This window comes from Chelon labrosus (assembly GCF_963514085.1).
Source record: "Chelon labrosus genome assembly, chromosome: 4".
Lineage (NCBI taxonomy): Eukaryota > Metazoa > Chordata > Actinopteri > Mugiliformes > Mugilidae > Chelon > Chelon labrosus.
Window position 1 is genome coordinate 29,017,629 of NC_140340.1, and position 15,571 is coordinate 29,033,199.

Genomic DNA, 15,571 nt, shown 5'->3' on the forward strand with positions numbered 1-15,571 from the left:
ATGTGGTTTCTATAATGGCGCTGATTTTATTATACGCAGCGTTTAACAGTTTCCTCCTCATGTTTTAGTCTTTAGGTCTTTCTCTACTTTGAGTTCAGTTAAGTTTAATTTACACAGCGACACAAAAAAACCCCCGAAACTTTAGAAAACCCAGAGGCACTTTGACAACCATGATACAAACAAGACTACAAGATAGTAAGTGATGCATGAGAGTTTAACAATGCATAAAAAGAGTATAGAAAAACTGAGTGGATATACTGCATGCTACGAAAAACTATGTCAGTGATGCCACCTTGGACGTCTCCAGTATTGGTCGATTTTACATGCTACCATTTAGCCACCAGGTGGCACTGTCTCTCATTGCATCTGCCGGTGCACCCTCCTTGGCCTAATGACCTCTCTGATTTAACCCTGAGGTAAACCAGACAGTTCAGAATAATTTAGGTCACACTGGAACGACCTCACAACAGAACTGCGGTGTGCCAAGGGGGTAACCCACCACCAGCGCGGACATTTATCAAGACCTATCTGACACATGTACAATATGCTGAAAGAGATTTGAGCTCACCTCAGCTCCTATCTTCCCGCCCGTGGAGCGAGATTGTGCGAGCGGCGACGCGCAGGGGGAACAAATAAAAGGTTATCAGAGAAATCCAGTCATTGCCCGACAGTTAATTGTCAGCTCTGGTACGGAGCAGAAGCACTTGTTTTGCCTGCTGATAAGGTTGCGCTCGTGCGGTCTGCTGAGCCGTTGTGTCTGAGCGCGAGGTTAGATGAAGGAAAAGGGAGGCTCTGGTTGCAGCAACATCCCTTAGGTGAGGGCCCTCTGGCTGCACTGAGTAACGAACCAACAAGAACATGTACATCCTGTGCTTTTTCACATGCGTCCGTGTGTGTGAGCGTCGCTAACAAGCAGACGCTTTGTGCATTGTTAGGCTGTCTAAAAGTGGAGAAATTCACATGGTTTTGAGATGCAGGTTAAACTGGATTAATATTTTTACACTCAAGTGGCACTGATTTACTTACGAATCACTTCCTTTCGATTCTGAATCACTTCGGGGATTTCCATTGACTCCCATCTTTTTTTTTAAAGCCGCACTAATTAGAATATTAATAGTGAAAATAAGGCATACGTGCAATGTGTAAAGTGTGGTTCATACTGATGAACCCACATGTTTCTCTCTGCTCTGTGAAGACTGCGAAGCATTTAACACAAAAAAAAGCAGATATTTTGCCAAGAGCTAAAATAAAATGAGAGGGAATATTTTTAACCAGGACCAAAACTCAACTCCAGAACAAATGATAATGCCGTACTGTCAGCCAAATGTGTCAATAATCAGCAGTTTGCCAACACAATTTCAGTTTCAACTGTATGAAATGATAATGTGTCAGTATTTACAGTTTTTGAAAGAAAATCAGCAAATGCAGCTTTAAAATTAAATTCTCAAAATCTTGGTGTGTGCTTGGTGACCAGGGTCGCCCCAGGACGCTTTCTTGGAACCACGCTTACGTGACTTCGTTAGGTTTTAGGGTGAGGCAGACACTGGTCACGCGCGCCAGATAAAGACCCACTTACGTACACACTCAGCGTCAGCACACGAGCACAATAAGCCGCCCCTGAGCGCCATTTATTTCTGTCTATCGGGGGGGTATTAATACTAACGGGTGGTGCCCTCATCCGAGGCTGATACTGCTGCTCCAAGCAGCACATGTGCACACTGATAGTGCGAGAGTTGTATTTTCGTGGCCCGGCTTTGGGGGGGGGGGGGCATGGCCGTTCAGTTGCCACATAGCCGCCTGCAGGGGGATGTCAGTTGTGACTTTCCAGTAATAACAAGGGCGTGTTGTTTTCTGTGCGCATATCTCTTGTGAGAGAGGCAGACAGAGAGTTTTATTTCAAACTAAACAGTGAGTCCCGATGAGAGGACAAAAAAGAAAAAACAACGATGCGGTGGGATCAGTAATGTGAAGCTCATGCTGTCCATTGACTGTCTGGATGAGGCACAAGAGAGACGGCCCTTTTCTCTTCCTCTTTTAGAGAGATTCTGCGCCCACTTATCTAGCCTGGATGTTGGATGCCCTTTATACAAGTCATCCACATATCATTAGGGCTAAACCCACCATGTGGTTTCGGTTCAGAATGCAAGGAACGCATGCATGGACCATGAATGTTCCCCTCAGGCCCTCCATGGGGCAAAATAACTTACTCTGCTCTCACAGAGCTGCATAGAGGTGAAAATACATACGCACAAAACACTGATAAACCCAGATGTAGCACTCGCAAGACATAAGCCGCTCCTTCTGCCTTTGCGGTAAGAATTCAGTCAGTGCGAATAACTTTTGAATAAGTTGATTTAAATGCGTTTCTTTTTCATCGTCTCAGAGCTGGACATTGTTCCAGAGAGGAAAGAAAAACATCTTGGCTGTTAATTTTTTTTTTTATATATAAATCTTGGTTGTTGTTGTGCTTTCCTTACTTTCCAGGCAAAGAAGAGGGCAAAGTGTATGTGTGTGTAAGGAAGTGTTCTCCTTGGAAAATAATGGCTGCAAAGTCACATTAATGGCCAAACATTTCCTCCATGTTTTCCTGTGCCCTATATTTATACTCTCAGCCCACACACACACACACACACACACACACACACACACACACGGCATACCGCTGTGTCTATTCACTTTTTAGCCTCTTGAGTCATGTGGTTTCTATAACGGCCCTGATTTTATTATAAGTGGAGTTTGGGTGGAAAGTTGGATGAAGTGCTGAGGTGTTGTCAATAAACAGAGACTGAACTTAACTGGTGGTTTCCGTCCATGAAGGTATTTATAAGTTAATAAGTCAAAGTTGCTGATGAACTGTGCCCAGATCTAACCTAATCCAAAACACACTCCTGTTCCCTTGTGCATTGTCAGTTTCGTTTAAAGTTTCTGATTATTCATTTATTGTTGTAAATGTCACAACGTTTATACAAATTGAAATTGGTTCAATCAGTTTAATGTGATTTAAAGCTATGTATTTTGCATTATTGTTGTGTTTCTGCGGTTACACCGACTCCAAGCAGCCCAGCACATCTTCAGCTCAGATGCTACGATGCTAATGATTTTGAGATGCGTCTTTTTTCCAAGTGAAAGTTTCACATGCAAATCACTTGGTTGGACTTCAAAGTCAAGTTGTTGTGTTTCTCAGCTCGCGTCCTAAAGCTGCGTGCTGGCAAACAAATGAAAGGTCACTGGTTTCAGTCTCCAAAAGAAGTGGGGAAATCTGACAGTGAAAGTGATCCTGCTGCTGCCGGCATGCTCTTAAGAAAAACATGTAAAACCTCCGCTGCTGCACAACCAGGTTCCACGCTTTAAAGTGGAATGGTATAATATTAAAATCCTGAAGCCATTGCAGAGCTGTTGAGTAATAATGACTGGGAAGGAAAGGATCTACTGTAATCAGAGGAGAATCGGAACTTGACTAACATTTCAGAGTTTAGGTAGAATCCTTCATGAGTGAAAAACAAACTCCTCAGCTCACTGAGAGGTTTCAGTTCACATTCTCACGATAGAGCACAAGCATATAAATGCATGAAGAGAGTTACCTTGTTTTTGAGGGTTTTCTCAGCATCGCCTTCTGCTGCTTGTTGTTTGCTGTCACTTCGTGAAAGCTGACAGTTGAAAATAGTCCCTGCAGTAACAAGATGAATTGTTACCTGCTCTGAAAACCAGAGCAGGTCTAGCACCTATCTGACGTTTACAAAAAAGAGTGAAAGTTCTCGGTGTTAAACTACGAAACTGAGAGCAAGTTTCTTATTTAAGTACAGAGTCTTTTCAGGTTGCAGTAAATTTTTTCAAGCGTCACGGTTTTCACGGATTTCACCGCGGATGTACCACAATTTTAGCACAGATCTTAGCGTACAGTACAGTCAGTATGAGTCATCCTGCTGTAAATACCTGGCATCCTCTGCAAAGACATCCACCTAAAAGTGCCAACAAGAGTTAATCCCTCAGTTTGTTTATGTTTTTCCTTTCTACATCATCCAAGTCATTGTCTGGGAGTTTCTCTCTGTTCAAAGCACAGGTATAAGGATAAATTAATTTGCTGTACGCATTTGGAGGCAAAATCCTCTCTTGGGACAGTTTACATTGATTATCTGCCGTGTACATTTTAGCCACGCTACAGTACGGCTGTGTTGATCTACCACTTTGGTCCAGTCTCTCTGCAGACAATAATGTTCCACAGACGATGAATCCTAATGAATAACAGTTATAGCAGTTATACCTCTGCTCACCCACTGTCAAAATCAGTCATAACTTCATCATCCCTGCTCTTGTCCATGTTTTCTGAGCCAATCAGTTTCAAGTCTCCTGCCGCTGTCGTCAAAGTGCCTCTGGAGTCTCCACCTCCTCCTGGTTCTCCGTATTTATTCTCACAAGTTCTTGTTACTCCAATACATTTCTTCTTAGCTAATGGCTTTCGTGAACCACTGACTTTTTCTCTCAACATCAACTGGATAGCCCTTTCAGGTAGTGTAGTCAACAGATCCAAAATTGATTTACGTCCATATGTCAGCAGAAGTATTGGCAATGTCGTCAGCCTCAAGTCATGTCTACTTCCGTATTTACACTTGCTATTTTGCATACGTTCACACTGGCAAGTATAGCAACATCCGGTGAGCCACAAGAACCCAGATGCTTTGCACATGGGTGTGAACCATCGAAACACTAAGCACCCACAACTGTCACCATCTTGTAGTGTAGAAGGGACGGGACCTTCAGACCTTGCATTGAGACCAATCTGGATGATCCTATTACGTAAAACGGTCGTGATCACCCCCAGGATACATTTGAGAGATCGGATCTCTGACACATACAGTCCGCGAAACTGAGATTGGATATGGAGACACATTTGGAGACGTTAATGCTAGGTCCAAACACACATACACGTAAAGCTGGCCACTGGCGATCAGATAGTCCAGATCGGATCTTAATGCAAGGTCTGAACAGGCCCAAGACATTGGAACGTGTGTAATGATTTGGTACCACAAGCTACAGCAGCTAGCATTAGCTCATTAGACATGCCGGTCAAATGGTCCAATCATCACTTCCGATGATTGCACAACGTTTGATTTTAAACACTTACACTACGTGGGTACACAGTGTGCATAGTATAGTACATTAAGCTTAGGTAAAAGTTCAGTAAGTAAGATCTGTCCCCTCACGATCTGATCCCCTCTGGTGAATGTGGACTATCACGCTTGTTCCTCATCTCTTCCATTTTCCTGGGCCGTCTAAATCAGTCCGTCCTCAACTGCTACTTCACCACTTACATTCAATAAACTATTTGCCTGCCTTCTTCCAGCCAGTCCTTCCCTCGTTCCTGTGCTTTAAAGTCACCGTTATTCTCGCACTCCATCTGCATGCTTGTGAGCAACCCCCCTCGTCCCAATCTCCACCTCTCCGCGGTCACCCCAAAAAGTCTTCATCAGAGGACTTCTTCAGCCACCTGCCCAGACCCTGTCTACCTTCATCACCTGAGATTCAGCTCTATGACGCTGTCGCTCTTGGAGCCGGCCAAACTGTTACATATAATAATAAAACTATAAATATTGTCACTGTTACGTTGCATGTTCATGTTTATGTTTTCTCAATTAATGTTCATTCTTCAACCACTTGATCTCTCATTAAAAGGGTAGCTTGTTAAGTGTTTATTAAGAAGTGCTAGTAGAATATTTACTTATTTACCTAGAAGAACTAAGATGGTATTATACTTGTAAAACATCAACCTGTTCGTATTGTCGTTGGGCATATTAGCACGCTGATGTTTGCATTTAGCTGATTTGTATTTACAATATTGGATTTGGATTCATTTTGCAGCACAGACAAACTACATAGGTGCGTTTGGTTCTTCAAAATGTTGACACATAGCCTCAGGTCACAAAGGCATGTATGAATTAAATGCTAATCAGTCTGTTAAAAACATCATATGCTTCCCTGAACGTTCTGTGAATACAGACACATGTCTAGATGTATAGCTCTGATCTTTTTACAGTTTAAAGGTTGGTAGAGAAAGTTGGTAGCCACCTGACTACGGCTCATCATGAGTGTGTGTGATCTTAAATGTCAGTGTGTGGTGCTCCAGCTGAACGTCTCTGTGGTTTCCTGAACACTTAACATCTCAGGCTTCTCTGAGATCACACACACATGAAGAGCACAGAAAACATTGCCGTAAAATGAGCCACAAGTCAGATGAGCAGGTCGGTAGATAAACCAAAATACGAGTTTCATAATAAAGTGTGCTACTAGATGCGCGAGTGCACGTCTGCTCATGGGTTTTTCTGCAGTGGTATTGCAAACCAGGTCACTTGTGTAAGCATAAGTTGGCTGCATTTGTGGGGCATCTGTGTGTCCCTCGACTGTCTGTTCATCGTAGTGCTGACGTGTGTGCCTCATCGTCATGTTGTCTAATATATACTATACTAGTCGTCAGTTGTTTTGCATGTTTATGTTTGCAGCTCTTTGGCTTAGAAGCTGTGAGTTCACGCCTCTGCAGTTGGGGCATTTTCTATGTAAAAACCACAGAGTTTCTGATCACAGCTAAAGGCCAGGGGACACCTGTCAACCTCCTCATCAGGCCTGTGGCCACTCTGCCCTACATACAGCACAGGCACAGACACAAAACACATCTAACACAGCAGAGAGGGAACAGAAGTACTGGCTTGAATGCATCATGACGTACAACTTGACGTCTAGTGTTTTGCTGCAAAGATGATGGAATCTAATTCAAAGTGAGTCTGAAGCACTGATTTTATCCATCAGTGTGTTTGTGAGTCTTTATTAAAGCTACAGTGTGGCACTGTTCCATATAAATTGACTTCAATAAAGATATCAAGTGAGTGCAGAATGAACAAATATCGAGGAAACATAAACATACATGATTATGGTTTGGTGGTTGTGTGTTTTAGTTCAGCAATGACTGTCAGCTGAAGAGGGGAGAAGGGGAAGGGAAGAGGAGACTGTAGCTGTACCAGTGAGGATATACTGACATTGCATTCGAGACATCTGATCTCTGACCACATTTGGAGGCGGTCTGGGTTGTATGTGTCCACATTCCTTTGGTAGTGTGAACCATGAGTCATGTTTCTTGAGTCGCATTAAAGACCACCTACAGTATACGACCACTATTATAAATGATCATCTGAAAAGGAAAAAAGCACCGTAAGTGATGTCTGTTGATAATGAGAGCCTTTTAAAATATTCTGTCCTTGTAGTTGATAACTAACTAGTAAGAATTAACAAATGAAAGCATTTAATATGAGCATACAAGCATGATTCTGTGTTAATTATTAATGCGGTCATGTTGATGTATCCTCAATCACTTACTGGAGATTTTGGTGCGTATAGAAATTTCGAGGGTGGAGATCATTAAAAAATAACTAGAGATAACGTGAGATAATAACATGAGAAGTCAAAACAACGCTGTTCTGGAGCAGCAGTAGAGATCCTTTAGAGACATCAGCTGTTATAGTTTTCTGCTGTCCCCCAGATGATGTTGGGGTTTATTTACATACAGAGCGTGAAACTGAGATCTGATCTGGAGAGCTGGCTGGAGACATGCCAGGTCTGAACGCACGCACCTAAACGACTAGATTGCCCAGATCGGATCTTAATGCAAGGTCTGAACAGGCCCAAAGTTGATTATCATTTTATGAAGCTGATGACTGACTTGTTGTAGAAAATGGCGCTGATGAGACTGATAAAAATGAGCCTCAAGAGATCGACCAACTAAAACTAAAAGATGCTAAACTGATCAGTTGAACTGCAAAGTTTTAAATCTGATCTATTCTCAATTAATAAAACCGTTGCTACTTTTTCAATTCTAAATGTGCTCTATACAGCTGTCAACAAGTGACTGTGTCTATGACCCACTGAACTGATTTCACATCTTTTCTTAGGTAGCCTGATACGTGCACTAGCTTCAAATGGTGACGTGTTTACCAGAAAAGTCCATATTAAACGTCTGTCTCTTGTTGTATTCACGACCATGTTCGCTGCCAATTTCAGACAGAAGTGGACTGTAAGTTCATATACTGCCAATTTAGTTGAATAAAGGTTTCTTTGTAGTTTTACAATATGTATAAGTAAAATACAGATATACCCAACTGTTAGCCTCTGTGGCTCCTCAATAGTTAGCCTAGCACTGGTGTTCTTACGGTCCTTGTCACCATCTGACAAGCTACATTTGAAGGCAACACTGAAGTCACATACATGATTAACAAACAACAACAAACACCGATCAGCCACAACATTAAAACCACTGGCAGGAGAAGTAAATAACATTGACCATCTTCTAACAATTCAATGTTTTGCTGGGAAACTTTTGGACTTGGCATTCATGTGGATGTTACTTAGACATGTAGCACCCACCTAGACCAGACCAGGCACCCCCACCCCATAGCAATGACACTCCTTGATGGCAGCAGCCATCCCCAGCAGGATGCAGCCTGACACAGACACACACACACTAAAACGGTTTAGGAACAACTCAACAAACATGAAGAACAGCACAAGGTGTTGACCTGGCCTCCAAATTCACTAGATCCCAAACTGATCAAGTATCTGTGGGATGATCCACAGAGGCCCCTCCCCTCAAAGGCCCCCCACTAACAACATTCTGTTGCCAGACACCACAGGACACCCTCAGAAGGCCCATGTCCATTCTCTGATGAGTCCCAACTGTTTTGGATGCACAAGGGAGACGTACACAATATTAGGTAGGACGTTATGCCTGATTAGTGTATAGTATGTAACATATGGAGGATGACACATAAGGAACTTCTTAGCTCAATACTTATGTTGTGCTTTTTTGCCCGTTTCACCAAAACAAAGTTTTAGACATTCATCTGTTTTCTTAAAATTAACGAGCATGTTACTTAATAAAACAAACATTAAGGCCTTCAGTTCTTTCAAATTATTAATTTGCTGTCTGCAGTTTTACTGACATTTTCAAGAAACCCATGAATTATGGTGAGAAATGACACGGTTGCAGCACAAAACCGCTTGAGTATTAAGGTTAGAATACACAGAAGAGAAAAGGAGTACAGGTGGCCAGTGTGTATTTGTGCATGCCCGTGTATGTGCGTATATTGTGGTGATGGGGGGAGCTGCATTTCCGCCGGCGCACAGGTGCATTGTGACATGTAGCCCCTGCACGGCCTTGATCTTGTACACACAGACACACACACACACCAGCAAACACACTTCAGATGCTGCGATAGGTGTCATCTCCAACCACGGCGACGGCGGTATTTTCAGCAGAGTTGCGCGGAGGAGGAGGGGATTTCACAAGAAGTGAAGCCTCAGAGGTAAAAACTCTCTAGACAAAGTGCGTGCATGTAATCCAGGTGTGCGATGACAGGAGGTGACAAATTTTTGGAACGGCACAAAGAGAAGAAATAAGAGCTACATCCGACTGATCTCTAAAACAAACTGAAATCCTTGCGTCTTACTTTTTTAGTCTGTACGCTACACGTGTGGTGCTACGCTGTTCTGGCTGTATCTCAGATGTTTGTGGTTTTGCTGTGCAGTTTCTTTTATTGCTATTTTCTCTCCCCTCGCTGTGTGTGAACAAAAATGCAGCTCATCTCCTGAAAAATGGGAGTGCCGCAATAAAACCACATGCAGATGCTTTCTAGCACAAAAATACGGACAGTGACAACGACAAAGAAATATAACATGCATATGCATGTCTTGGCAACGTCTCCCTGCATAAGAAGTATAAATGAACAGATGAATGTCGAGTTGTGGTCCGGAGACATAATTAAATAGCCAGTACCCTCTTACTCAGAGTTACTTCATCTTTTTTTCCACTACCTCCCACCTCCTCCCACACACACACCACACAGACACACAAGGGATCTGCAGTTTGTTGTCCTTGCTTCGGGCCTGTTCATTCAGCCTCTCTCAGCCGTTCAAGTTCCCAAGGCTGTTTCATTACAGAGAGCACGCTTAATCGAAGGCACGTCCACCCAACTGCGAATCGGTTCTGCAACAGCTGAGCAAAACATCTGCCGGGCTTCCAGTCCCAGCCAGGACGCTCTGGAGTTGATTTAGACCAACGTTTGACATAAACCGATAAATCTGTTGATTCCACTTCCAGAAACGTCCACCCTCTCCACAAACTATTACTCTCAGAAATCCACCCCCCACCCCCCCTTTTTTTCATCATCTCCTCTACGGCTGTACCTCGCCCCTCTTCTATGAATCAACCGCCCCCACCCTCTTCTTTCGCCCCCCTCTATACAGCTGTTCCTTTGCCTCATGTTGCACATTCTTTCATTCTTTAGGGCTCTGGCTGTCAGGGACCCATTACGTTCCTTCCTGCTTTGTGTGTGTGTGAAAGAGAAAGAGGCAATGTAATAATTTGAGAGGAATCTAGAGCCTGAAAGACAGAGTACAGCTGCATGCAGTGTAGCCCCCTCGCTCACATACACACACACTCCCCCAGCTGTTTGTCTCTCACCAATTACTGCGGCCCCTGGTTGTCCTGTCCCCTCCAGTTCTCCCCCTACCAGGTCCCATAAGCACCTTCCTACTCGTGCTATTTTTAGCCTGAGAGACGATGAGAGAGACGGGGGCCCCCTTCACGGCCTAATCACGGCATCCACCGTGCAACCGCTGCCTTCGTATTTCCAGCGTTTGACCTCCCCCTCCTTTGTCTCCAATTCTTCAAACTTCCCCGCACCGTCCTCCCCATCTTTTCGGCACAGGCTCAGGTAATATGCTTGGGAATGCTAAACAAAGGAAAAGTGCAACACAAAAACAGGCACCGGACCGACAAACAACAAAGTAATTAGCCAGTGTTTGGTCTGGCTGGAACAACCGTGACCTTTCAGGAAACTCCCCCTTCCTGTGAGAGACGGGTCGGCTCGCCGCTTGGGCTGACTGAAAGCCGAGAAGCACAACAGCCAGCGTCCTCTGAAGTATACGTGCGCTTTTGACACAGTTTTCTTCAAGAGGTCATCACGACCTATGGATGAAGTGTCAACCAAAGTGTCAGCCACACTATTATAGTTATACAGTTAAACTATTTGTTGTTCTACCAAGTATAGAAAAGTGTATTGAAATCTATTAGATTCGTAATCTTGTTTACTTTGCCGTAACATATGTATGAATCCACAGCATAGTGTCCAATATTTACATTATTTACTCCAACTAAGCTTTGTTGAACTACAAAGCTGAGCTGGAAAAAAAATGAATGTGAGGTTTTTGGAAATTTGTGTTTGTGAAAACAAATATGTCGAGAGCCACAGTTATAACGAAGTCAGCAGCTATTGACAGACTGATTAATGCTCTCGGTTTTGATCTTTTGTAAAAATTTGTTGGCAAACTCCTTGTACAGCTGCTTTTGGTCAGGCGTTATTTAAACGCTTTACAGGGCACAGGAAAAGGACAAGGCAAGGAAAGTGCTGTTTTGGTTTTGGTCCCTGAAATGGTTATTTTATGGATGCTGTTATCAAAACTTTTGAGATGATGCCCAGAGAGACAGAAAGTTGATGGAACCGAAGACGAACTCTGTTTGTGGGACATCAAAGATTACATTGAAACCCATAAAAGAAATCACAGGCTGATAAGACGTATCCAGTATTTTCCTCCTTTGTGATCTGTCTCCACTGCTGTGGCAGATAAAGGTACCCCCCACCCCCCCTCCTTTCCTGCGGCTCTTCCACACAGTCTTCTTTAGGGACTTTTAACAGCCTGCGTGCACCTCATGTTTCCACATGATGCAGATCCCATTGTATTCCTCAAGGACTCCTAACCTGCTTCTTATCAGCCTTGACGTGTCTTTTTTTCTCCTTTTCCTCTCTGCTCTCCAAAAGGAACAGGTTAGCTATTTGTATCAACTCAGCCGCAAGTGCCCAACTTCCACTGATTGCAACAGATTGTGAGACGTTTGTGTTCAGAGGCCTTGGGAAAAAGTGGGTTCATCTAATGCAGATTGTTTCTTTCATGCATATTAAAGCCCACATGTTCTGAAGTGGAAATGGAAAAGGTAATTTCACTTCGGGGAGGTTAAAACAAAAATGCTAACACATGACAAAAGCATTTCTGTAAATGTATGCAATACTTGAAGTCACCGCATTTTTCTCCCATCAGTTTCTTGTTTTTGTTTTGTATGCTATTTTGCATAAATTCTCATAAAATTCTTCTCTTCGTGAAGTTTGTTTGTAGGAGGAAACCGAGACCAAGGAAAGCCAGCCTCTGAATCTCTCTCACTTGCCATGAGGACAAAGGGTCGTAACCCCCAAACATGAGTTCCTTTGGTCAGTATGTTTTCCCAAAAGATGAGGTTACATTTGAACCAGAAAGCTAATCCATAGCTGCTAGCGCGGTAGCGGAGGGAGCCAGACCACACAGCGGTCGGGGTCAGATGAACCGTCGACCTTTTAGCTACATTTCTCCTCCACGTTCAAGGGAAATCGAGTAGCACGCACTCTCTAACGTCAACACAGGTTAATTCAACCTAACACGGCTAATGTGCGTTGCCTTAGCTGCAGAATGCTGTCTGCTACTGACTTGTTATGTCTGTCTGCAGCATTGTTATGTCTGCAGAAAGGTTTGCAAAAGCTCATGTGTTGATTCAGTAAAGTAAAAATAAAATTATTGATGAACTGATAATGAATGAGCGTTAGGTGCAACTCAGCTTTCAACAGTCTTTTGAAGAAATTATGATTTCAACCATACATTATCGGCCATTATTCCCAGACTGTCATCATAGGGTGACACTCTTTAACTCCTTTTTATAGCCTAATGCATGCTGAATGCATCCTATGACTTATTATGGTGTATGAAAACGTACTTAGCACGGGTTGGGCTTTTTTGAGCTCTCTGATGTTGCAGTTTTATATGAATGAATGTAGAGTTCCTCGCTGATCTCGGTGGTGACAAATCTGACAAAACCACGCGCAGTAACTTGCCTTTTCCGCGTTTCCGGGGAAATGCACGGGTGCCCAGATTACAGCACCAAAGAAAAAGGAATCCATTTCTATCGTGTAATTATATCCTGTGTTCGGTGCTGACCAAGTTACTCAAACTACTCTGAAAGCCATGAGTATTTACACAAGCGTAGCAGTACGTCTGCAGAGATAAGATCATGTTTAAACTATGGTTAGTTAAAAGTTTAGAACACTGTGGAGCTTTTCTCCTCTATCAACAACTTCCTGGCTGTTTTCTCCCTTGTTAAGTTTACTCAGGCTGAAATGATATCGGCAGAGTGAAATTTGTTGCCTTGTGTACGTAATCACACTGAATGCTCTGTTTGTGTGTTTACACAGAGGCTCGACTGGGTCAAGCTCGGCACAAGAAAAGCTCAGCACAAAATACAGTTGTTATCTGCCACCACAAGTCAACTGCTGCCTTTGAATAACTGGTAAAAATGCAAAAATATGTTTGAACCCAGAATATTTTAGGATAGAGTGAGTTAATGTGCTCTACTGAATGGGATGTGCAGTCGACCTGAAAGACTTAAATTCAAATTAAACATCATTCTACCAGTACACAACTGGTGTAAATTATGCAGTCAGATAAAAGATAAACAAACAATGATCTTGGCATTCCTTGTCTCTAATACTTAATTCATGCTTGATGCAGTTTTCTTGTTTCAGTCTTGTGTACTTATATCCTAAAACAACACTTCCTGCTATTGTCTGTTAAGACACAAGCGACTACACAATCTGTCGCACTCTGTTTCTCCACAACACACACACACAATCTCCACAACCGCCTCTACTCCCTCCCTTCCCTCATCGTCGGAGCTTCTGGTGCAGGGGCAGCGCTGCCAGAAAGTTACAGGGGGGTGATAGGGCAGAGCAACTGTGTCTTCTGTGAAAAAAAAGAGAATTGGGGGGAGTGATTAAGTGAGAGAGAGAGAGAGAGAGAGAGAGAGAGAGAGAGAGAGAGAGAGAGAGAGAGAGGCTAAAAATGAAATCGAGGTAGTTTAGCTCACATGAGAGGAAGACACAGAAAAGTCAGAGGGAGCCTGTTGTGTCAAGCAGTTGACTGTGACTCTCTTTGTCAGTCTACAGCCGGGCTCCAGCGCTGCAGCACCACTCCCCTGTCAGAGCAGGAGCTATCTTCTCCCTGAGCCTCCCAGTCTGTCCCACTGCTGCCTCTGTGATTGGACTGGACTGCCGTGGGACCACTGAAGGGACCTCTTCGCTGGATGTCAACGCCCGAAACTGGTGAGAGCTTTGTGCATTTGCATGCAATTTATCAATCCATGAAGGAATGATTAACAGTGGCGTAAAAAATGTATTCTTAAGTGGCTGTCAATTACCAGGAAAGTTTGGGTTTAGCTGTTCTGGACGTTTTGCAGAAGTGGACAGAGTTTTTCTTCAGACTGGAAATTATTTAAGTTGTTGTTTTAGTTCATGTTCACTGTTACTCCTGAGAAGTGGTCAGTTTTGGTTTTGTTCAGCCATGAGAAGCTAGGGTTCGTTCTGGATTCAGCGTAGCGGCTATCACACACACAATGTGATTTGTGCAAATGCTTCCAAATCAAGGAGACTTAAAATAAATGTACAAGGAGAGCACCGTGGTGAGAGACAGAAAAGAATAGTTGTACTTCATTTCTCTGGTTTTATTTGTTTGGTTTGGGAAGTGTTGTTTCTCAGGATGGGGAAGGGGAGAAAATTGAAAACAGAACCACCCACCCTGGAGAGCCAGTCTGTCCATGACCGGTTTTAGAGTGGAACACAGAAATGAACTGCTGAGGGAGGCAAGCATAGAGGGACAGAGATGAGGAGGGGAAAAGACTGTGAAAGAGGTTTGGTTGAAACTGATCCTTTATGACGTTCCCGTCCTCTGACTGAATAACTGTCCTTTCAAGCAAGGACACTGCAAGCAGAGAGAAAACACTGAGAATGTGTTGTCAAATCTTGCTTACGCATACTTTCTTTGCCCACAAACACATCTTTTTATAGAAAACTCGGCCAACTCTGTGCATCGCTTCTCTGCCGCCACATGCTTAAACAGCATTATTAGAAAGTAGGTAAAAAGGGTGTAGAGTCCGTTGTATAGCAGGTTTAGCTTTTCACGCCGTCTTGCTCGTCTTGTGCACTCATACATACATAAAGCTTGCTGCATAAGATAAAATGCTGGCCCCGGCCTTAGCTCACTCTTCTCGCCCCAAAACACTGAACTTTTGCTCTATTTTTACTCTCCTGAGCTACTCCATTTTTAGAGAGCAGTCTCTTGGGTCATAAATCAGACTTTAATCGCTCTGTGTCCTCTCCAAAAATAATGGGGCTGTAATGGTGACATTGATGGTTTAGTTTGGACTCACCCCAGCGATGATGAATGCAAATATGACTTTTAAGGAGTTTAGCACTGATAAAAACTTCTTCTATGATCATAAACTTTGTTTGGCTGGATTAAACAAGACCTTAGAAGACCTTATCTTGGATTCATTGAGAAAATAATTGGGATACTCATCAGTATTAAAATTAACTCATAATTGAATGACTTTTGAGAGGATATTGAAACCTCGAGCCATATGTAATTTAATTAGACAAGACAAACACAGGTCCTGTGG

The 15,571-nt window shown here is 43.2% G+C and overlaps 1 protein-coding gene across 3 annotated transcripts in view; it reads left to right on the forward strand.

Annotated features, from left to right (window-relative positions):
• Nucleotides 1-13,996: 13,996 nt before the first annotated feature.
• The window catches only part of LOC311487274 (histone deacetylase 7-like), a 38,782-nt gene continuing 37,207 nt past the window's right edge, over nt 13,997-15,571 (forward strand). For all 3 annotated transcript variants that reach the window (XR_014699026.1, XR_014699027.1, XM_084543484.1), the window contains exon 1: nt 13,997-14,219. Coding sequence is in view for 1 of the 3 variants with exons in the window: in XM_084543484.1 (XP_084399610.1) it covers nt 14,201-14,219 (19 nt within the window). In the remaining 2 variants the exon portion in view is untranslated. The remainder of the gene's footprint in view (nt 14,220-15,571) is intronic.